This window comes from Balearica regulorum, chromosome 20 (genome assembly GCF_011004875.1).
Source record: "Balearica regulorum gibbericeps isolate bBalReg1 chromosome 20, bBalReg1.pri, whole genome shotgun sequence".
Classification (NCBI taxonomy): domain Eukaryota; kingdom Metazoa; phylum Chordata; class Aves; order Gruiformes; family Gruidae; genus Balearica; species Balearica regulorum.
In genome coordinates this window covers 4,787,501-4,812,077 of record NC_046203.1, presented here as the reverse complement: position 1 = coordinate 4,812,077, position 24,577 = coordinate 4,787,501, and the positions used below count along the sequence as shown (strand labels likewise).

At 38.3% G+C, this 24,577-nt stretch overlaps 1 protein-coding gene across 2 annotated transcripts in view; it reads left to right on the top strand.

Moving 5' to 3' along the window:
* The window catches only part of MAPKAP1 (MAPK associated protein 1), a 105,473-nt gene that overhangs the window by 988 nt on the left and 79,908 nt on the right, over window positions 1-24,577 (top strand). For both annotated transcript variants that reach the window (XM_075771960.1, XM_075771957.1), the window contains exons 2-4: window positions 9,384-9,708; window positions 13,892-13,981; window positions 18,862-19,010. In XM_075771960.1, the coding sequence (XP_075628075.1) occupies window positions 9,450-9,708; window positions 13,892-13,981; window positions 18,862-19,010 (498 nt within the window). In that variant the 5' untranslated portion in view covers window positions 9,384-9,449. The remainder of the gene's footprint in view (window positions 1-9,383; window positions 9,709-13,891; window positions 13,982-18,861; window positions 19,011-24,577) is intronic.

Below are 24,577 nucleotides of genomic sequence, written 5' to 3'. Positions count from 1 at the left end.
AAGTTTAGCGATCGTGTAAACAAGAAATGCTAGAGCCAAGCCTGGGTTTTCTGAGTATCTTCTACGTGGTTTGAGGTTTCAGGGGATTACCGGGTAGATGCAAGGTTGGGAATTAAACTCTCTCAGTTATTTTTTCAAATTCAGAGCAAATCTGTTCACGGGCACTTTTTTGGGTTAGATTAAAAAAATGAGATCATTGTCTACATATAGACTTGTACAGAAATAACTGAAACAGTGATTTAGAACCAATTTAGTACATTTCCTTCTTGGTCATGTTTCAGGTTGCTCTTATACCTTTTCATCATCCGTGCATTGGTTTAACTGTTTCACACAGTTGCAACAAATAACAAATGCGTCTAACAGCTGAGTTCTCACCTAAATTTCCCTTTTGAGCAGCAAAGCCTCAGCAGGAGAAGCCGCTTGGCAGAAGGATCTGTGCGTTATGTGTTCTGTAGCACACGTTTTCCCAAACCTCCTGAGTTGTAAGCGTGAGAACTAGACCCCCGCATTGAAAGGTCAGTTATATTAATGAATGGACAGCAAATAGGCAGAGTGCAAGTTGCACACCCACCATGGCAGTGCAGCCCTGTGCAGGACCTGCAGGTCACTATGTGGCAGCTCTGTTTGCTTTGGAGACGGACGAGTGGCACTCGCTGCGGAAGCGGGAGGGAGAGCTCCGACCTCTGTCAGCCCTTCCCCTCTAACGACTGGAAGGGCCAGGCGGTGAGCTTTGGGCGTAGGGCTGTGGAAGCAAAGCAGGAGCAGTGCTGGCCCTGGTGGCACACAGGACACTATTGCAGGGGCGTCATTGCAAACTGTTCGTGTCGCTGGTATCAGTTGTATCTTTGGTGGTTCGTGGGTGTGATGCTGCTTATGTCTGAGATGTGCCTTGCTGTGAGTTTGCTGCCTTAGGGTTTGCTAGCAGCAGTTCGCCATTTGTCAGAAGTCACCAAGTGAGGGCTTTTCTGTAAGTACCTCTAACAAAGGCCCTAAGATGCATTTTAATATTAGGGGGGTGGGTGGGTGTGTCTGCTGAGAAGCTTTATTAAACTGTGATATCTAGCTATTCACTCTCTGTAAGCTCAGTTTCTTATACAAGACAGTGCAAGGGCAACCGCTACGTTGTTTCCATATTGCTCCAGAAGTGTTGTATCTAAATTGGTTATTCTGAAAGCAAAGCTCCTTGAATATGTTTAGTGTGCTCTTGAAGGAAACAGACCAAAAAATTTGCCAAGACAAAAATTAAAAGCTGGAGGAAAGGAAGATTCATCTATTGTTGAAGAACTGTCAATCTGTCAAGTTATGTTTGATGTAGAGTCCCAAAGGTGCTTGAAGTCTTGGGAGCTTTTTAAGTAGGTATTATCCTCAAGAGCATTTGTGAAGTCAGAAGCAGCTTGCACCCTGTTATAATGTTATTTAAAAAAAAAAAAAGAATTATGGTCATTCTTTTTATGCAATAAAAATATTTTCATGCAATCAGCAGTGGAATGGGAACAAACCGGAAAAAAAAACCAAATACAAACCTGTTTGTTTTGGTATGTGCTTCTGTTTAATACACAAATGCTGGATGACCCCAGCTGCCTGTCAGTGTCGAGGAGCAGCCAGCACGCTTGTGACACTTTGGCAGTGCTGTGCAGGGGCTGTTCTGAAGACCGCACGGGCCAGTTGTACTTACAGCCAGTCTCCAAGTGTTGTCTGGGCCTACCTGCAGCAAGCTCTTTGAGGCTGCGGACCTTCACGTGCTGAAAACACCTTTCAGTCAACTTTGGCTTCAGCACATCCAGGCAGGCTTTCCAGAGCAGGTGTGTGAGTGAAATAAGGCAGTTGATGAATCCTGCCGTACATCCATGCTCACTGCGATGTAGACGTAGCTAGTGAGACTTGCTTGGGAAAACCCAAACAGCGTGGCATTTCTCAGCAGTATACAAGCAGAAAAAGAAAAAATATTGACGCTTTCTGCTTTTTAAAGATTGAAGTTGGTATAGGTGTTTGTAGAATTTATGGGGCTTTTTTAGGCTCTTGAATACCACCATGAGAAAAGCCAAAATAGAAGTTCTAGTCTAATATTTGAGCAGTCTGAGCCTACGCTTTTATTCTCCTCTTTGCAAGTAGATATTTTATTTGTTCATCTTAGGAATGTTAAAGCTTAGCAAATTGTCTTTAAAGCATTTTAGGCATATGAGTGAAAAATCACAGTTCCATGTAAAAGCACAGTGCCACCCTTGAAAGTATTCCTTTCCAGCTTTCTGTGCAAGCAAATGTACCATCAGCTTCACCGCTCACGGCCACTGACTGCTGTTGCCCATTTCTGGAAAAGACCATTCATCAGGAGTAAAAATAAAACGGAAATTGTAATGTGCTATTTAAAAGGTACTCTGGTTTTGTTTTGTTGTTTTAAAATCAGCAGTTAAGCCTTAAAAACAAACTCAAATATTCCTATTTTTTCTGGATAGTAAATTCTCATGAACACATGCTGGGAAATTAGGTAACAGGGATTCCGGTCTGGTGGGTCATCACAATATGCCATCGCAAAGGTAACATGTGTGTTAGGTAATGCTTGCTAGCCAGTATGAAAAAATAAGCATAATCACAGACATTAAAAATTAAGCAGAGTGTTTGCACCTATTTAGATTAGGCAAAAGGCAGGCAAGATGCCGCTTTTCTAAACTGCTTCTATCCAAACCACTCAGTACAATATCAGAATGAAAAATGACAACACTTTGTCATCTGTTCAAATTGATATTGCACTCTTTGCAGTGACAGCTGAAAAGGCCCACAGGTGCCATATAAAGAGGTGACCATGTTGTCATATTTCATTTAGGCATCCCTCTGCAAAGCCATAATTACCTAATTAGGTTGTTAATTAGGAGATTAGCATTTCACTATATTGATAGAATGCTCTTTGCAGGCATGAGTCTAGATACAGATTTGTGTGCCCTAATTTATAATCTCTGCGGTTTTTTATACTTATTTATTTGCTTAAAATCTTGATGCAAGATAGCTCGGGTTAGCTGAGAATCAGCTTGCTTACAGTTAAATGAAGATTTGACAAGATCGGGAAACAAATAGAGGAGAGCATACAGTTTCCATACATACTCCAGTATTCTCCTTCCCTAGAGCTCAATAATTAAAATATTCAAGTTGGTATAATTTGCATCCTGATTAGTATGACAACAAAAATGTAGCCAAATTCCAAGCGGTTCATAAATACAGAAATACACAGCTAATGCCAGATTGATTTCCAAGTTTGAAAACTAACAAATAATTTCTTGGAGGTTGTGTGTAATGTAGTGTTTTCTCATCATAACTTTCAAATTCCAGTTTCACTTGTGAAAGAGTACCTCTTTAAATGACTTTAAATGATTATTTCCTTTTTAATGATAGGACCCAAAGCATGAGCGACAGCTTCTCTAGATAAGTATTCATTCTTAAATGCACTCGAGCTTTTGTTGAAACTCAAACTTGAATTTTCATATATTGCGGTTCACTTTCCTTTATCCTGCATGCACAGGAGTCTGTCTGGCATTGAAGGGTTTTGATTATTTGTACTGCTGCAAATGCAGATAACCAGAACCATTTCTTTTGCAATTGCAGACAGAAGTTAACTGTGAAATTATTTCATATAACCTGAATCATAAATTTTGAAGTATGTTCGCACCGTCCTATTCCAGCTTCTCTAACGTGGAGGGGAGAGAAATCATTTTTTTATTCTAATCTGCCCATTTTTTTTCATTAGTTTTTAAGATCACTTTAAAGAGCTATGATCAGAGAGGTGTTTAAGTCCAGTGACTATGGAAGCCCTTGAGCGATAAGATGACCTGTAATGTTATATAATTCTTCCAGCCTGCTGTATTTTGATGAGATTACTACTAATTGTTTCAGATCCAGGATGTACCTTCCAGAAGTTGCATCTTTGGAATATTTTTGTTTACCTTGGATAGGGCTTTAATTGTTTATTACTTCCTTAAGGAGAGAGGAAATTTTTTTTTCCTGCCTCTCACTTCTTACTTTTATAACTTAGAGAGCAAAATAACCTTGCAGGAATGGGCTCAAGAGCTTTGTGGAGAATTTACAGCTGCTTTTAGCCATTTGAACTGAAGGATTCTTAAAATTATTCCATTAAAATTGGTAAAATCCAAAAGCTGTAGCTCTTTCCTGTAGCAGAACGTTTTTAGTTTTTTAGTTGCTTACAGTCTTCTCCAATTTTTATCAATTCATTCTAGCTTATTTAGAGGCCTATGAGCAAATTTCCCTGTGTGCTATACATGATATATTTTGAAGCATGAAAGGCATAAATACCAAAATTTTCTGTGAGGAAAATATTTCTTGCACTCTGACCAGTTGTAGCACGTCATGAACAGGCGGTGGTAGCTTGCAGTTTTAGGAATAATGTCCTTAAGTCGAAGATGAGCCAGTGGAAACCCGGTTGGGTTTGGTGGAGCCGTAGGTGTTTAACCTGGCTCCCCACAGGGACGGGTGCGGTGCACCAGCAACGTGCCTGTTGTCCTTGGTTTCACTTTACCAGGCGAAGCCCGTAGTCCTGCCAGAAAATGTGTAAGGAGCCAGCAGGTCGGAAGGCAGAGCGGAGGCTGGGAGCCGCGGAAGGCAGACTGACTTGGGGGTCCTGCCCTGCCGCAGGAGCCTTGGCCGTTGCTGCCTCTGCGTTGTGTATTCACGAGCCACCTCTTGCTGCACAGTAACGGAGAGATTTTGTCAAATTCAACCGGGTATATATATTTAAAACAAACCAGAAAATTAAATTAAAAATAACTATTTTCCCAAAAGTAAGGTAACCTGTGCTCAGCATTTTTCATGCTCAAGGTCAAAAGTTTTCCTCTGAAAGCAGCGGTAGGAACAGGTAGACACATGGTTGCAGTCCCACAGGTCAGTGTGGTCCAGCACTGGAGCAGCAAAACAACACTTCCAGCTGTGTCCGCTGTTGTCTGCGCTGATCCGTGGTGGGTTGATAGGATGGACGGGAAGGATGGCAATCATGAGGTGTGTGTTTAGCTTGTCCTTTCCCCTTATCTCACGCTCGCTTTGATATCTCATTGGCACTTGATGTAGGCTAACATGCAAATATGAATCAAACTGGGTTTTGGGATATATATGGGGGGGGGTTTGGTGGGGAAAGAGGAAATTGAGAAAATCTTCCTTTTATTTAAATAAATACAGTATATCAAGTAAGCGGGAGGGTCACAAGGACACTTAATATGTTGTGATGATGAAGTTGCCTCCCTAAATTCAGAGGCATTCATCTGTGTGTTTAAGGTATAGCCGGTATAACTACATATCCTCTTTTCAAGACTTTTGTGTCACCTACTGGGAGCTGAATAATTTGTTAGAAGGTTCGCATTACTTATCGTCTGCCGTATTATGAATGAGGTTGATCTGCATAGCAGCCTTGCTTCGCTTGCTGTGAAAGTCTATAGATGCCATAAATATAGCAGTGGGTTACTGGAAGAGGAATAATTCTGATAAAAATACTAGACTGAGATCCAGCTGTCTGATTTCACTATGAAGTTCCCGTGAAACCTGGCGAGTCATTCAGCCTCATGATGGTGCAATTTTACATCTTTGAGGATGTTCTGGAACAGCACAAGACTAATTGGAGGCTGTGCTCCCCGCGGTCTTTGGGGCGCTTCCGTAATACGGTGATGAGGCCATGGAGGAGGTGAGGGGCATTCGTATCCAGGGCACTGATTAAATAGGCAGAAAGTGAGAGGTGAATAGTAAAGATGAAGAAGAAAGTGAAGAGCTGATTCAGCTCTGTCCATCTATGTGATGAATCATGGAAGGTGTTTGCTGAAAAGTAGTATATCATTGTAACACCAACCTGTATATCCTGTCATACATAAATACTCTTAAGGTTATGTAGGTTTCACATTGCTCTTCTCATTTTTAGGGTTCACACAGAGTATGCTTGGCAGCTGTCTGCAAAGTATTTTATTTAATAGTAGAATAATATTCATATAGTGCAAGTATTAAAAGAACATCTATTTTTTGTTTATGATTGAAGAATGTATAAATTGCTGATGCTCAGAAAGTCCCTAAATTCCATAAAATTCAGCAACTACATGTGGACGTGCTAATCATGTGTGGGTGTACAGGATGCAGAAGAGGCAGTACACCAGCAAAGCTCAGTAGATCTTGAAATTGATCCTATATCTGTAATTTTGCTGAAACTGAGGCTTACAGGTATTCATGTAAAGGTTTGCAAAGTTGAACTTCGCTTCTCTGAATTCTTTTGCTTTGTTGGAGGCCATCGTTCCTCAAACCAGGGCTGTGCCATCTAACTGTGCTTTGCCTTTGTCCAAAGGAGGAACAGTCAGAATTGTGTAGGTAGCAACTATTAAAATACAGCACAAAAACCTGAACTGAATTTTGGGGTTTGAACTTTTTTCTGATTTTTTTTTTTTTTGAGAAGTGTTAACTGCTCATAGAATTTCCAGTTACCATTCATTTATTCAGAAATTAGCTTTAATGTATTCTTTTGAAAATTCTGAGGAGGAGGAAGGAAAAATGTGTTTAATATAAACTTTAGAGTTTGAAATAGAATTTCTGGCAATTTTTCACTGTTCGTGTTTATGGGAAAAGTGATTGCGTATGTAAAATTGTAAAGAAGCTTGGGTAATTTAGCACACGGACTGTTAACGGCATGAAGTCGGGGTGCAGAGTATAAAGGTAAAATTCTCGCATCTGCTGTTACATGTTGTTAACTCCCTTAGCAGACATTAAATCATTTCAAGTACAATAATAGTGTGGGAGGTAAATTAACTAACCATTAACAATCTTATAAATACACAATTAACATGCCAACATTTATATGACACATTGATGGGGCAGCAGTAATTTTTGATTGGGAGTTTGCAGACCTTTTAGAAGCCTAAGGCGGTTGCTTATTTAAACAAGTTCTTACTGCTTGCAGGTAAGCATGGCCTTTTCTAATAGGCAGTGTGTAAATAATTAAATTTAAAGAACATTCTCAGTGCACGTCTTAAAATATCTGTACAGTGTACTTAGTTGTGTCTGTGTTCTCCAAGTCTCACAGTACCACTCGCGCTGCTGCGGCTTTAACAGGTAAATCACAGCCAGGAGGCAGTTGCCTTATGGAAGGATATTTACCTTATGGCCTCTCGCTTTGAGGACAGTGAGAAATCCTTCGGGGAGAGCAGGCCTACTTTCTGTAATGGAAATAGTCAGAAGATAAAAATTAGAACCCAGAGTCCCAGCCTTGCCGAGGTTGGCAGGGACCTCTGGAGATCCTGCCCAGCCTCCCAGCTCCAAGCCAGGCCAGCCAGAGCGGGTTGCTGAGGGCCTTATCCCATTGGGCTTTGAATATCTCCAAGGATACTGATGGAGCGTGTTTAGCTAATAGCAGAATTTATTAAAATGTATGGTAGGAGTAGTGTATTAATAACAAGCAGCATGTCAGCTTTATTTCTCTACCGTTCTTTTGTTTAATTCCTTCTTGCTGCTGGGTCTGTTGTTTAATATAATACTTTTGAATTTGTCTGTATTTTTCTAAAGCAGAAAGGACACAGTCTCTCAGGAAAAAAAAAATAAAAAGGCAGGATTTGTGGCCAAGGAAGCAAAAAAAGCCTAGAATTATGAAGGATGTAAATCTCTCTTTATTGAACGTTCTAATTAGCAGATGCTGATGTTTGGTGGTAGGAAGGATACCAGTAGGGTGTAAATTGCAAACAATTTACAATACACCTCCAAAATTTTCCTTTTGTCACGATCAGATGAGTGTCCAAATGAAGTATTACTTTTGTTTCCAACTATTTAAATGCAGAAGCTGCTTTGTGGGGCTCTGTATATTAATACACCTTTTGCCTTGGCAGTGTACAGGGGAAATGATGAAATGTGTTTGCTGGTGCTGGAACAAGCCTGTCTGATGCTTTCGTTCACGTTCTTCTGTTAAAACCTGCCAGGAAAAGGCCAGCTGCCTTTACCAGGTTTTCATGGGATACGAATTGGTGTGATTTAAAATTGTTTCTTTTCATTTGGTATTTTCTTCTTGCTGACAGAAGTTTTGCAAACAGCAACAATAGGGTTGTTGTTGTTGTTGTTGTTTCTATGTTCAAAATACTAAATTAACGCATTTAGTTCTATAGCTGCTACAAAAATGTTGGTTTTTCTCAGATATGCAAATGATTAGAAAAGCCGTGGGGGTTCTGAACTTCTGGAATTTGCATCTAGTTTTGCATCTCTCTGTGAGCTCAGATTTAACCCCCCGACCTCCCTCTTCCTCAGGCTGAGGTTCCACAGTCACTTTGTGCAGCGTGAGCACCGCTGCGGAGCGGGAACCTCGGCTCTGCTCCGTCTTTGCCATTCCTGCTGCCCGTGTTATGTTGGTACTGGTGCTCTGGCAGCTGTTTGCTGGTGGACTGATCAGCCTGAAAGTTAGTAATGTGTTCTTTTCAGGTTGTTTTCAGCAGGGGATTTTTTTGACCCAGCTCGCCTCACAGCTACACCAGTGGTAATGCCAGCCTTTGGGCAGCGTGGAAATGTCTGAGCAGGGCCAGGCAGGAGCATGGAGCTGCCCCTTTCAGTGACAACCCAGACTTGAATTAGATTAACGTAACTATAAATCCACAGCTACAGTAAAATGGGAGAAAAGTTTAAGTGTGGTTTGGGTTTTGTGGTTGGGTTTCGGTTTGGTTTTTTTTTTTACCTGCTACCTAGTTTTGTAAGGCCACTTGAGTAATCTGAATGAAATATTTTAGGTAAGTGGCAATTAGTGTTGTTAAAGTGCTTAAGAATTCAGGCATGTGGTGTACTACCGTAGAACTTGTTCTGTATTACAACGGTTGCCCTATAGCACCATGCAGCAGCAGATGTTCAATATTCTGCCCTGAGATACTCATCTCTTCACTTTTAAAGTTTTTGCTTGAAAGACAAATCCTGAAGAGGGTCTATAATCAAAGAGTTGGTATGTAGAGGCAGAAAAAAGACAGTAACGCACTGTTATGATGGGTGAAAAGAAATTCAGAATGCTATTTGGTTTTGTAAACTTATTAATTTGAATAGATGTTTCTTTTGTGTATTTTTTCTCTGTCCTTCTGTATGTAGTACTTAGAATGTTTTGCCTTATAGCAGCCATTTGTTGTAGAGTAATGGGACCTGTCTAGAGGTGTCTGCTTTGTTCTGTTGTCTTGGGATTCAGGTTTCAAGCTGCCCTTGAAAACCACCATTCTTTAAGTGGATCTCAGTATAACTTAAGTGAACTGGAGCAGAATTAAAATAATTCACGGTACAAAACTGAGTCAGTTAGGTTTTGTGCGTCCCTAATATAAACCTCCTTTAATCAGGGTTTGGGTTTGTTTGTTGTTTGGTTTTTTTTTTTCCCTGAAATGCTGTGTACATTATGTTTCTAGGTACATGCGTCCATGGAACAAGATGGAGAAAAGATAGTATAGTGAAGTGGCGGACTTGTGGACAGAATGGCTTTCCTGGACAACCCAACAATTATACTTGCTCATATTCGGCAGTCACACGTGACCAGTGATGACACAGGGATGTGTGAAATGGTCCTGATAGATCACGATGTCGACCTGGAGAAGTTTAATCCCTCGTCAGCATATGGGGACAGTGGTTCAGAAACACAGGGAAGCAACGGTGAGACTCAGGGCTATATATATTCCCAATCAGTCGATATTACCTCAAGCTGGGACTTTGGAATCAGAAGACGATCAAACACAGGTAAGTGATATTTGCAGCAAAGATAACATTAGCCTTTTAAATTCAGTTTCTATTAGTCTGGCTTGCATGGACAAATCAGAGCATGACTAGCTGGGTACCTGTCAAACTTTTCCTTTTGTAATGTCGAGACCCTTTTATAAAAGGACATGTAATGATTCAGTTACTGTAGTGTGCTGTCAGCTGAGTTTTAATTGCTGTTTTACTTATTCATGTACAGAGGAACATTGAGGTAGTCAGTTTTATATATAAAAAAAAATTAAATTCTAAAGACATCAAGTCTAAATCCAAAGTACATGAACAGTCTTTGATATTTCTATTGTTAATGTCTGGAGGGGTGTTAACTTTTGAACAGGATAGTTATTTTCTGAGAAAAATCTACCTAGTGAGGCATCAAATCTATTTGTTATAAAAGAGAGGAATGAAGTTTGATGTGAGCCAACGAAGGGAATGATTTGTCTGTATTTTGTCTTCTGAAGTTTTATTTCTGAAAAAACCCCTTGAGCTAGGATTGAAGTTACCACATTAGGACATTTAAGGGTGTTCACCTTTTCAAAATATGCTCAGTTTGTCTTGACTGGAAGAAAGCTGTCCCGTTTTTTGTTTCATATGAGGGATATTCAGCCTTACACCTGACGAATGCTATGAACAAAAATTCTGCAATATAAAACATATACGAAAAGGTTGGTGTGGAGCAGTCAATACTGATCTCTTTTCTGTATTACAGTATGTATTTTTTCAAATGATTTCTGAAGGTATTATAACACCACCTAGAGCTCAGAAAAAACATCTGTGCTCTACCTAACAAGTAAAATGTTGTATGGTATTGAATATCTCAAAATACCTTTTAGAAATAAAGGTATTTTTGACAAGAAATAAGTTGTCAAAAGTTACAGAAAAGACAGGGCACTGATCTCTTGTAACAGAGAGTTAGATTTGGAAATCGGCTAAATGCATCGCTGCAGCTGACTGTGAGGCACGGTGAAGAGGTTCGTGTGCCAGGCTGCCTAGCACTGTGCTTGAGGGCTTGTTTAGTTCAGTTGATAGCGTAGTTTATGAGGAAGGAGAGGCAAAGTTTAAAGGCTTAGAAAATTGCTCCAAAAGATAATTCTGAAGGGATCTTTCACCGAGGGAGGAGACTGATAGAATAATCTCCATCTAAGTTATGGATTGAAACCATTTCAGTTTCCAACTGCTGGCATATTCTAGAGTAATGGTTGGGCACTCGGTCCATTGGGGAGCCAGGTTTTTGTCTCTTTTCATCTGGCGTGTCTTTTATGTTCCATCGTGTGTGCTGGTATCACCAGGACCCCAGTACAACTATTGAGGTGATCAGGCTATGATTTGAAACAGAGCGGGGTGGAAGAAAGCCTACAAAGAATGCAAGTTGCTCAGTACTGAACCCTTTTAAAAAATACAGGAAGAGCAACAAATTAAATAGAAAGTTAACTGGTTTTAGCATAAATGCTTTTTTTGCATTACACAGGTACTTACCTAAGTTCTCGATGGAAGAAAACAGATACATACGGACATAGGACAAAGTGTTCACACATCTCCTAAGTACAGTGTAATCTGCAATTTTTTTTCTCCTAAAATGGGCAAACTTAAGGACATTTCTTTTTTACTTAATCCATAACTATTTTAGTAGATTTAGCAAGAACAGGAGCATTTGTTCTTTGAAAAGCAGGTAATGATTCTTAGGTTTGGAAAGAGAAGATAATGTAATTTTGTGTATCAGCAGGTAATACTGGCAGACTTTTTTAACGTGTAAGCTCTTCTTTCTTCTCCTTGGTTTTAAACCCTGCTAAATAAAATTATTTCTGCTTATGCTGCATTAACCATTGTTTTTGGATGGAGTATAACTTTTTATTATCTTTTTGCAATGCTGTTTTATTGTAAAGTACCTTACCAGCATAGTATCTTTTTCATAAATTGTAAAAATAACGTGTTGCGGTAGAAGGCTCAACACATCTCTGTGGAGACTACAGAAGTGTTGGTTCTTAGGTGGTTCTCATGTGGGTATGCAAATGTGGAGATGAATTTTATGTGTATTGTAATATCAAAGTTATCCCCTTATTCTCGAAAGGGATGTGCAGTGGGTGAGAATGTTAGGGTGTTGCGCATCATGGTCGGGGAGAACGCAGGGGTGTCTGCCACTGACTTCTTCCTCCTTTTCTGCAGGAGCTAGATGGGTCATGGGTGGTCTTTGGCTCTGGGCTCTGTCCTCTCACTGCCGCCTCTGCCATATGCAGAGGGTTAAAATAAACTAAAGTGGAGACAGGTCTATGCAGGGTGTTGGGTATATGGGACAGCAGCAAATTCTGCGCACCCTCATGACTAGAAACAAAGGCTCATCTAGTTGCTAATAGTGAATGAAACGAGAAGTACATTTGGTCAGTGACATTTTTCACACAGAAAGCTTTCAAACTAACACACTGCTTGTGGGAATGAACTTTAAATAATTCAGACTTCTAATAGGTACTGATAATTCCCTCGAATTTGGAGTTGCTATAATATGGTCCCACAGTAAATGATCATTTGTGGTCAACTGTAGATAGAAGAACAGGATGGAGTTAGTGAAGATGGTGACTGCACTTTCGTGCATTTATTTTGAGAAGGGGTGAAAATATCAAACAGAATGAAAACATGCATTGTTCTTATTTCTATGCTACATTTTTTCTTTTATCTATTGTTTACATATGACTCTAACCGATACTTTGTGATGGCCCATTGGGAAGAAAGGGGTTTGGAAGGTAATTTTGAGCTACAGTCTGGACAGTAATTGGGGAAAAAAGTTTTTTATTTCAGAATAAAATATCTATGCTACAGTAGTGTTTCACCTAATTTAAGCTTCTAAGCAGGAATACATCTTCTTTTATTTCATGAAGAGTAATATACATAGAGGTATTTAGACACTAACTTCATGCTGGCTTAAGTGGGAAATAGGCATCAAAGTCCCTGGTTGTGTTTGTAGCTTAAACTACTTGTTACAGCTGTGAAGCCTCAAAGTATTATTTTTTTCATGAGTTCCCCAACTGTGAGGTTTGATGGGGGCAGAAAAATTCACTTCTGCATCCACAATTCAGTTCAAGGACTAAATGTAAAAGAATAATAATAGGAGGGATAGAAAATATTTGTTAACCTTTTTTTAATTGGTGAAATGGCTCAGGGAACTCAACTTGCATCTGAAAATTGTCAGAGTAATTTAGCATTTTAGAATCTCTTCTACAAACCCATTTTAGTTAATGAATGATCTCAATACATCAAAATTGCTAATACATCCAGCAAATTGTTTCCTTCAGTGATCAACGTTGTTAGTCCTACCTTCCAGTCTAATCTGCTTTCTTATTTTGAGTGAACGCTTCCTTCCATCAGTTATTTCTTGTGGTCATTGTCTTGGGTGGCTTCCACCAGGTTGAGGTGACCGTTCCCTGAGAGAGATCTTACTGTTAACAAAGAGATAATGTAAGGTATTCTTCTGGTACCGTGGCCTGGAAGTTCCTTGATATTGAAACTATTTGAGGCTTTTTTTCAAACCGTATTTTGAAGATGGAGTCAAAATATACGTAAAGAAATATTATATTCATTTTAGGATTTGACTAATGTTGTGAAGATACAAATCATTTATTTTACTACCTATAAACTGTTTCAGCACACTGAAGAAAAAGCTATGCTAATTTATATAGCTTTGACATTTTATAATTTTCATGATTTTTAGATAAAGGATTTTATATTTAAAACTTTAATAGTCTAGTCTGAGTTCATTTATCTTTAATTTTTGAAACGGGTAGAGTAATTCATAACAGTAATTTTATTCCTGTAATGTAATATTCACTTCAGTTCATTTGTGCATTAAAATTCCTTTAAGACCGTTATTAATGATTTATATAATGAAATGTCATATTAATCACAGAAGTTTTCACATTTTATTATTCTCTTCCATGTTAATACTATCTTTATGATCTCTATTAATGTTTTATATCCTCTAATTTCAATTATAAATCAAGAACATTTTCATGTTTTTGTTGGTATTTGCTTTTCAGGGGTGCCACCTTTAAAATTTTATGACTTTTTCCCCTACATATGCAGTATAAAACATCTTTATTCATATAAAGGTAGTTAATTATGTCTTTGTTTATAGTAAACTTTCATTGACAAACTTATAGTTATAATATTTCTTTTCAAGCTCAGAGACTAGAACGTCTGCGGAAAGAGAGACAAAATCAAATAAAATGCAAAAATGTTCAGTGGAAAGACAGAAATACTTCTTACTCAGGTAAAAAGAAAAGATCTTCTATTTTCCTACTGTTTTCATTTCTGCTTTTCATGTTACATTTTCAGTTTGTAATTTTCACTTAGGCTTTCAAAGCCTAGAGGAAATACCAGTGATTGTATTTGCCTCCCATTCCCCAATTCCCCGTTTCCCATAGTTTATTGCTGGGGGGCGGTGTGCCACGGGCATCTCGGTTGGTTTCAGCTATGACTAGGGTGTTCCAAATTGTTAATAAAGGCAAAGTAAAGAAAAAATGTTTACAACCTAGTTTGTGGGTCTGAACTAATTGGAGTGGCTGCTTTATTTTTTGCAACATAAGGTATCAATACAGTGTTTGTGTAGTCTGTCATCTTGTAGCATCATTATTGTCTAAGGCTTCTATTGTCTCCGTGAGCAGGGAATGGCGCTAGTGAAGCTCTTGGTGTTAGTGCCAGGTGTGTAAGGAACAGGACGTGGCTCTGCTCACGGGCGGGCGATCGGCGAGTGTCTGCATTCAAAGTGCAGGACCGCTATCGCCATGTAAGTTATGGCTTTCCGGCTATTTCCAGTGGCGTTTAGTGTACCGGATGTGATGAAGAATTTCAGAGAGGTTACTTCTATAGAATATTTTTATGGTTACTTTTCTAGATAAGAGGAAAATCTTAAGAAATAATGTGTATATATGATCTACTTAAATGAAAGCATAACAAATGCTGCCTTAGCTTATCTAGCCTTTCCTTGGAAAAACTAGTATCACTGATTTCTCAAAAAATATGCTTTTCTTTTCTTTTCTTTTCTTTTCTTTTCTTTTCTTTTCTTTTCTTTTCTTTTCTTTTCTTTTCTTTTCTTTTCTAATTATATAATTAAGTATTTCTGACTGGATGTTCTACATAGTTTAAATTGTAATATATGAAATGAAAAATCTGTCTCAATTCTCTCATAGCTCATGCTAGTATCTATTCCTGTTGTATTTGACACACATTCAAACCTTTGTATGATCTGTCATGCCTGCTTCTTTTAAAATTTGTGTATATCTTAATGAGGTCCTTGTGTAATCTCCTTTTTTTTTGCCTAAATCCTTGTATCTTCCTGGCTGTCACTTGCAGAACCTTCTCCAGCTCTATAATATCTCTTTTTTGTAGAGGAGTGCACAAAGCTGCTCACATGAGCAACACGGTTGCACTAATCCTTAGTACAGTGTTCAGCTATGTTTGATACCTCGATTAATGCATTCTAAAATGTTTTTGCCTTTCTACTTCTGTAAACAGAGTTGTAGGTTTTAAAGTTTAATCTACCATAACCTCCAACTCTCTTTGCTCAGTATTTTATAGCATTTGACCGATGATGATGCAATTCTCTTTCTCCTTTATCCCTAACTGTATACTGCTTGATATTTCTTTACACTGAATTGTACTCAGACTCCAGTTTCCTGCTGGGTCTGTGCTGTTTGTGGGTTGTTATTCATGCGGGCTCCACCATGACATTTCGTCCTTTTACGTGCTGCCCTGAAGATAGACATAATCTGTCAACCAGCAGTACTGGAGGTGTGCCCCTCTGCAAGAATGTGCTGGGGCTGCCGGCAGAGATCAGTCCCTCCCTGCTGCAGAACAAATTTAAGTAGAAAATAAGGAAGTTACATAAAAACTCCAGGCACTCAGTATCTTTTTATTGGTAGAGCTGATTTTCCTTCTCTGCTTAGTCACTGAGATTCTGTATGTTGCTCACTTATTTGCATGAAGAACAGCACAGGAGGAAGAGGCCAGGACAAAGAGGAGCCCTCAAGGGTATCCGCTGTATCTTCCTCTTTGTCAGGTGTGCATGTGAGGCTTTGTCTGTTCTTTCCTTGAGTTTAGCCTTGTTGGAAAATCTGTATGAAAGCAGTAACAACAGCAATAGCTGTTCCCAGATGGGGGTCGGGGGGGGTTGGCTGCCATCTTCTGACTGTGTTTATCTGGGCTTCAGACAAAGTCCAGCCTGTGGCTGACACCATGCAAACTGAGAGGATGCTGGAAAGTTGTTTTGTTAGAGAGTCTGACACCACCTCCAGAGATCACTGCCTTACTGGAGAGAGAAACCCTTGTAAGCCTTTCCGCCGGCCTGCAGGCAGATACGTAGTCGTCACTTGAGGCAGCTGGCAATTGAGTGTTTTTTGTGATTCCCATTCTTAATTACTATGTACAGAAATAAAAGTACACTAACCAGGATAAAGGGAAGCGAGAGACAAGTAATTTTGTGTATAGTAATGAGAAAAAGAAGAATAATATTTTCTACTCATCATCTCTTTGCCCGCTGTCAAGAGACAAGCTGTTTGCATTGTCAGGAATGAGTTTGAAAGGTAAGGTGGTAGCAGTGTGTGGACTTGAAAAGAAAATCTCCATGCGTTTGGAGTTGGTTAGGGGATTAACAAGTACAAAGGTACTGCAGGGGTGGTTGACTGACTGGGAGTAAAGTGTAACACAGTGGATAGAGGTCTGGGGTTTTTGTTCTGCTGTGCCACCAGTTCACATCACCTTTCGCTGCATCAGCTCTCTCTCAGTAAAATTAAAAGAACATTTTGGGTTCATGCAGTGTGGAGATCAAGGTATGTTAGCAGAGCAGTCTGTGGGTCCTCTAAACCAAATATGGATAGACATACTACAGATTACTCTTTTTTATAAAATAGTAGGTATTTTTAGATGAAAGCAAGAAATAAAGCATTGTGTTTACATCTTACATTCATTCATTTCAGAGCATATAAAATGTATATTAACAATATCTCAAGGGAATCTTTCAAAAGCCTTGCATTCAGCCCATATAGAATAGTTTATGTAGCTAACAGAACTCCAAAAGGTGAAAAATACATCTAATATAGACTAATGGCAAAACTTATTTTTACTTAAGAATTAAAAAAATGCAATTAAAGCTTAATTACATTAAACTTTTAATGTAAAGTTTAATGTAAAAATATGAGCATTTTTTTCCTGAAATTTGAAAATTTTTTTTCAGTGTTTTTAATTGGAACTCTCACAGCCTGAGTCTATCGGGAATTATTTGACAAAATGCTTTTTGCACAAATCTTTAGAAGATTTTGGGTTCCTCTTCCTAAATGAGTTGAATTTTTTGAAATTAGAAAGTTTTCTGTGAAAAGAAAACTGTATCTCAGCCAGCTGAATTTACAATCTTACAGATTTTACTATTATTTAAACTCTTCAGTCATGTGAGATATTTGACTTCAGTAAAAGCTATACAAAACTCAAAGCAAAGCAGATGTCACACTAATGAATGCAGAAGAATTCTTGAGATCCTCTTTTTGCACATCCCAACAAAGGAAACGATAAACAAATCATCTTAACATTTCCCTAGAGACAAAACTTGAAGATAAAGGGCTTGCTTTTTCACTTGGAGCAATAAAACCATTATATTGAATTCCAAGGTACACAGTACTTTCCAAATGCCCAAGAAACACCAGTTAAGGGTAATACTCCAGCATGATTGCAATTGAGTTTTTGGTTGTTTTTTTAAACAGAGGTAAGCTTGAAGAACAGAATACCTAGTGGATTTTAAGTTGCCACATTTAAAAAGGATTTAATCAAGCTTTTTTGGTTAATCGCAGCCTCTCACAAGACTGTTGGGTACCTTGTAGTGCCAGTATTTAGCACTTTTGCCAACTGTCTGAATTTTCAGGCAATCTGCTGATAAAAATAAACTGAGCTTTTGACTAGTTGTAATTTGACAAGTTTTAATTTCGCACTTTAAGAAATTAACCAACTCCCTGCAGATCGAGCCCCAAGTCCTTCTGCCTTGGAGGCAGTTTCATTTCCATGGAGAAGCAACATGTAAATCTTGGAGATGTGAGAGAATCCAAAGGTACGAACGCAGAGCAGAGCCGGTCTGGGAGAGCTGGCGCTGGCTCTCAGGTTGTGATTGATGGAGTTCGGAGTACTTCGTTCCTAGAGCAGATGTGGAAAAACTTGTCCAGATTCAGTCACAGTTTCTTGCAGATGAGACCCATTGGTACAAATATGCTAAAACACCCCAGGCTCTGTCCTGATTTTGTAGTGTCCTTCTAACATAAGAAGCCCTAATTTTTAAATTTTTTTTTAAGTATGCCTTTAAATTTTGAGTTAAATTGTTGCTGGAAATTCAGCTATGTAGTCTCTTCCTATAGAAAGAGCTGCTTGTCGGAGGCTTTTATGCGCCTTCACAGACCACCCAAAGAACTCACTAACTCTTACCACCTTTGTTTTCAGAAAGCTTTTTTTTTTTTTTATTGTCCAGACTGTTTATCTGGAATGCTGTTTTCAAATTTGACATTTTTTTGAGAGGAGACCATATCCAGTCTATCATGAGAAGTAAATCTGAAGAAATGATTCTTTTGGATCAGATGTAGTCCCAAGCCTACTGCTGACAGCATAGCGATATTATCATGTAGTAATGGGTTAGCATAATGTTGTCCTGTAAACCAGCATAATATCATGTGTTACAAGCTCAGTTTGAAATGCTTCTGCATGGCATATTGTAGATGTGTCACCAGTTCTTTTGCATAGCAGAAGCATAAACAGCAATGCATAAACAGCATTTACTGTTTAGAAAAGGGTAGGCAAGCAGAAAGAGCAGGAATGCGTAACTCTCTTTGAATCTTGATTTTCCTCTTGACTCAGGTGGATCTTGTAGTGATCAGTTCCGTTCTCTGTATGGCAAAAATTTATCTTTTCCGCAGCCTAAACTGTAACATCATTCAACCTTCTTATGGTTTCATATCTTTGGGCTACGAAAGAGCAGCGGTAGATTCTGCCCTGCTAAAACATTTGTTGGTTTATGTATTTGATTTTGTTCTCCCTCTTATAATGTTACCTTTCTGTGGTAAACAGTAGCCTCTGTACATCTCATACTACAACTACTCTAATCTCTTTTCTGATCTACAGCAGAGGAGCTGAGCTCACTATTTGAAAAAAAGAATTTCAGAGTAAAATCTCCATGTTCTGGGAAGCAGTCAATACTGTCTGTGCGACTTGAACAGTGTCCGCTGCAGCTGAATAACCCCTTCAACGAGTACTCCAAATTTGATGGCAAGGTAAGTGGAGCTGGTGTTTTTCTCTCACATCCAGGTAGTCCCTGACCTGAAGATAATAGGCCTTAGGCAGTTCTCGTGCGTATTTATTTACTTGTTCAAGCTTTAACTAGACTTTATGGTACGCCATCAGTTATTTTAAAGTGATTACCTAGAAACATGCTTCTCTTAGTCTTAAAAATAATAGTTCCAGGTTTGGTAGAACAGTTTCTCCCGTTTTCATTACAAAATTATGCCTTACCACTAGCCATACCTTATCTTGCTGTTTTCTTCTCCAGCAGATTAGTTAGGTAAATGTTTAATGTGGCAGAGTCCTAGGACATCTCTCTGCAGGGTTGATGGTGAGACCCTTTGTATAAATGATTGGTTATTTGGCATTTTAAAAAATCTATTCTGTCTAGCCACATCAGAGCACTTGCTGAATATTCCATGATTTGTGTTGTCTTTATCCTCAAAATGCTCCAATGAGAGTGGGAAAAGCCCCTGTCAGTTTTGAGGATGGAAAACTGAAGCATCAGTAGGTCAGTATCTGGGGGGAAAAAAGGACTAAACAGTGTAGTTCTGCGCAAGTACTCATTTGTGTAATAAATGTAATGTGTGGAGGAGGTTCACGACAAACCTGGTAGGTCAAATTCATTCCTTGACTGCATTAATTTCAAGAGCTTGCATTTGATATTACTCAGAATTGTGGATAACTCTCTTTCCTTGTATGTAGCTTAGTTACTTTGCATTGTCAATTGTTTTTCTCTGTCATAAACTCTAGAAACTGAAATATAAACATTGATGTGATGGATCAGTGTCATATTGTTCCAAAATAATTACAAATACTGCACAGATCTGTTTTCTGCTGGATTTGTTTGTAGAGTCTCCTGTGGGAGTATGAAGTTTGAGCTTCATTACCATTGTGATGGAAGAATTTCATATTCTGTTAAGTAGTCTTAAAGTGGAAAGTCAAATATGTAATTCCACTAGCATATCTGGAAGTATTCATAACATTTGTGAAATGGTAACTTCTAAACTGTGAAGTCCACATAGCAAATATTGCCTCTATCGTTATTTTATACTCACTAGTATGTAGTAATTAGTGCTAACTCAGTTTTTCAAAATTTCTGGCCTCAGTAATAGAGGATAGAAGCACTTTGATGCTGACAACACCAAGATGCCCTTCTTCTAATCTCCAAGTTTGCTGTTCTTATGTCATGAAATCTCAGTTTGGCAAACATTTAAATGTACTTCCAACAGTCACGCACAGAGGATGTAAAAATAAAATACCTCTTATTAAGAGAATTATTGCAATTCAGTGGTATCCCAGTCTTGTTGCTTTAGTACTTGACCATGATTTGGGCTACCTGCTAGAATTTTTCTCAGAAACTTGAGGAATTTAAGCATTATTCCTTCCCACTTTGATAATCCAAACTACTTTTTTACTGTATTAATAGGAATTACAGTTGACTGTAATGAACATCTTATTTTTTTTATATTTAAAAGTCCGATACGTTCAGCAGGTGTTTGGTCCATTAGAAAGAAATTGTACTATACAGAATAGTTTGAGATATTAATGAAATACCTCAGTGTTACTCAATTGTGATTTGTAGGGTACAAGACGGATCAACTCAGTTGTGATCTAGAAGTCAAAATACCTTTTTAACTCTCCAGAATAACTGAATTGGCATTTTATTAGAGTACAATCTATATATTAATTTTAACAGCATTTTTTTATTACTCTGGTAAGTTTGTCAATAGTAGGCTGATAAAATTTATTTTCTATGCTTCCATATGCACTGTCTGTTTTTAAATACCTCCTTGACCATCTGAGATCTAGAAGAACCATTACAGTTCAGTAGTGTGTTATTTTATTTCAGTTTGTTGTATCTTCAGACATTAATGTAAAATAGAAAACCATCTAGCTTTTTAAAATTATTTTTAATGAAATATTGTAGCTCTCATATTTATTTTTATTGATAATAGATGGGCAGTATTTTTCACATAAACACAATTCTTTCAGGGAATAGCGCATGACTTATTTACATAATTAACATAGCCGTGTATCTCTTGGGGAAATGGTACATAATTGGGGAGAGGCAGGGGGGATGAGGAGGGGCTGGGGGCCTAATTAAACATGTCTTAAAAAAACCCTACTTAATTATGTATTTACTCAAGGGATCCCAGTGGCTCTGAAATCTTTAAGATTATAACTAGGCCTTTGGTTTACATATGTGTGTGTGTGTATATATATATATATATATTTGAGTTTTGGAACGCAGGTTTTCAGCTTGTTGAATAACGCACATTTTGTGGTTCAGTGGCAAAGCACCAGGAGAGCTTGACTTGCTATTTGGAAGCTCTTTGTTCGTGTGTGTACTCATCTGAACAGCTTTCTGAATCATTTTACCTTACCACTAATTCAGTTCCGTAACCGACCTGAAATCAAATAAAACCATTCTCTTCAGAGTCCTTCCCACTCCCTCCCTCCATTTGATGTATTGTTTTAAACTAATCAGTTAAAAATAAGAAAACATTGCATGCCATAATATCAACCAAGCAAATTTATTAAAATGCTTATGTCTTGCAGGTGTTTTCTGCCAGATTTAGTGTCTTTTTCATAACCACTTCTGCAATTTTATGAAATAATAAAATTTTAAAGCACACTAATTTCTTCTTGTTCTGATCAGTTAATTATCAAAATAGTAGAGAATATGGCTTGTGAAATGCAACTACAATGGAAGCATTCTAATCAGCTCAAGAATTCAGGTGGTTCTTGCCCCACAACTACACAGGATAGACCTGTACAAGTACCTTGTAAAACTTAAGCCCTTAACAAAAGGCGTACACACAGTAACTACTCTTGACTGTATCTTCAAGTTTTTCCTTAAAATAGTTAAAGTAAACCTAACCTCTGCATCTGTTTGCATGGTTTGTAAATCACGTGGGTTATACGTCTTGGTTAATAAAGCTTGAAAACTCTTGCTAAGAGTACTGTGTGAAAAGAAGCCTTTAGTTATTTATAATTACTTCAGTTGTCATTTGTATAGAAAATTACTTGAAGGCTTAAGAAAGCAGTGGCAAAATTTATTTCCTTTATCTGCATGCAAATTAAATTATCATCCATTTTATAGGTAACTTCAGGTATATAAACTTCTGTTTATAGAATTTGAATAATCAAATTTTGATGGCTTATTGTTCCAACTTGCCAACTTTTGATAAAGTTGGGAAAATCAACCTGACCATAGGACAGATTTGAAAGCCACAGCCAGGTACCACAAAAGAAACACGAGTGTTGTAATGGCTCGTTTCAGTGACACAACTGTGAGATTCACAAGATTCACTTTACCGACCCGTTACCTACCTGCTTCCATTAATTGTTTTAAAAGCATGTGCTATCTTTTTAGTTCTATAGAAGTTCAGAATATTTCTTTCCAAATCACAAGTGTAACTTGCATGGTGGTGAGTTTTCTCTGAGATATTAATCTTAAAGGATACTCATTTAGTACAGTATTAGTATCAAAGGTATTCAACTGCCTGACCATTCCCACTAGTAAGAAAAATGTTACCAAGATGTATTTAGTTATTGGACTAGAGGAAAATCATGCTAGAACCAAACATTCAACTTTGTAGCCGTACTGAATGAGTAACTCCTAAGGTCTCTGCTTACAGTTCCCCTTGAAATCATCTTTGAAGCCAGTTTTTGCAGATGGAGTCATGCACATCACTCTCAAGAGAGAAGCAACAATATGTTTATTGTGGACCACACCAGTTCACATCCATTTTTCTTCCGAGTCTCTGCTACCTTTAAGAAATTTTAATGACTGAAGTGTCTTGTCAATTCAGTTTTTGACATGCCAGCCACCAAATGGCTGCTCCTACGTCCCCAGAAGAACGTGAGCAAACAGAAGTGTTACAGGACAGTCAAAAAGAGATGCTAGAGATATGCAAAATAGTCATGGAAGAAAGTTGGAAGACCACAACGAAAATGTAAGGAAGGGATCATTCGGTTCTAGAATAAACTTGAGTTACAAGGCTAAAAACCTTTCCTGCATGCGGACTTGAGTTTTCTCAAGATATTTTTATTTCTATTTTCATGACTACTAGTTGAAAATGAAGATTTAGAGAAGTTTAGCTTTTCTGACCGTTTAGGGGTTTTGTGGGTTTACTTGGCTACTGGAGAGAAGTTAAAGAAAAATAGATCAACGTGATGTTTGGCTGGACAGATGCTAAAAATGCTGTTGTGAGGAATGGCAACTTCATATAGTGTTGCAGGGTTTCTTGTGGCTAATTTTGATAATGGGTTAAAACCCAACAATTGCTCTTGTAGCAACTGTTTTAAAAAGGATGCTGTAGAAAGCATGGGGGAAGGGATAATTCATGAGTGCTAATTGCTTGGCTGTTAATTTTCATAAGTGTTGATAGAAGCAGTTCCTTAAATTAAACTTTGTTTAAAATGTATCAAGGGAAATATTCCACAATGTCGGGCCTGAAGTGAAAATTAATATGAATGCTGTGGCAATTAACACGTACTGGTTAATAGCTTTTAGCAGCATTTTGGGATGATAGTCCTTAAATACATTTTTGCATGCTGCTCTTGTTTCAGTCTTGTTTGACTGTATGTCTGGGTAATCATGAACAAATGTTTTCCACAATCTCCAGTATTAAATAGCTTTACTCAAAGAAAGTAGATAAAGAACTTAAGAAAGAAGCAATACTGCTTTAATTAATACGGAAAATGTCTAAAATAATTAATTGAGGATTTAAACCTCAGTGTGAAAAAATGCTTTTTTTTTTATTTAAATGTTTTGCCCCTAAGCTGAGTAGAATGATCCTCATCTGAATCCTAAATAAGTTTGCATAGTTGTTTTTTTTTAAAAGCATTTGCTTATTCTGCCAATTTTAGTGGTTTACATACTACCTGCGCTCTACTAGAATAGTTGAAATAAAGATCTTTATAACATCATCATTTCAGTTCTATAACATGCACATTAACATAATGTTTGTAAAAATGCAGTATTTATGCTGAGAAACCTCCTGCTGTAGTTGTACCAAGAGCCAACGCATTGGCAGAGCCGCACTGCGCTGGGGCAGTGTTCTTTGCTGTGTCGAAGCTGTAACGAGTTTGATGCCCAATCAGTCGTTAACCGTCTCCTCTGCCCCTGCAGATTTGGTGGGTTCTGCTGGGTAGAGAGAAGCCCTGCACAGAGGCGCCAGTTAAATACTGCACTGGAGGTCAGAGTCCAACGGTCCTTGGGTTTCCATAGAGTGATGAAAAGATATTAAGCTTGACTGTTGCTTCATTTAAAGTACTTCAGAATGTGTTTTGTTATTTCATCCGGAAAAGCCATTTACAATGAGATAAGGCAGCACCTCGTGATGGTGGCTGAACGCTTATTTAAGTAACCGGAAGCACAGACAGAAAACTTGAGAATTGTGCGGTGGGAACAGTCACTCAAAGGATCCGCTGTGCATGGGTGCAGCGGGGGATGGCCGTGGATGTGCGGCGTTGCTGCCAAGGGGCGTTCCGCGTGTGCGCGGTGGCTCTGGTACCTCGCAACGCCAAGGCAGGAATACTGTAGCCACCC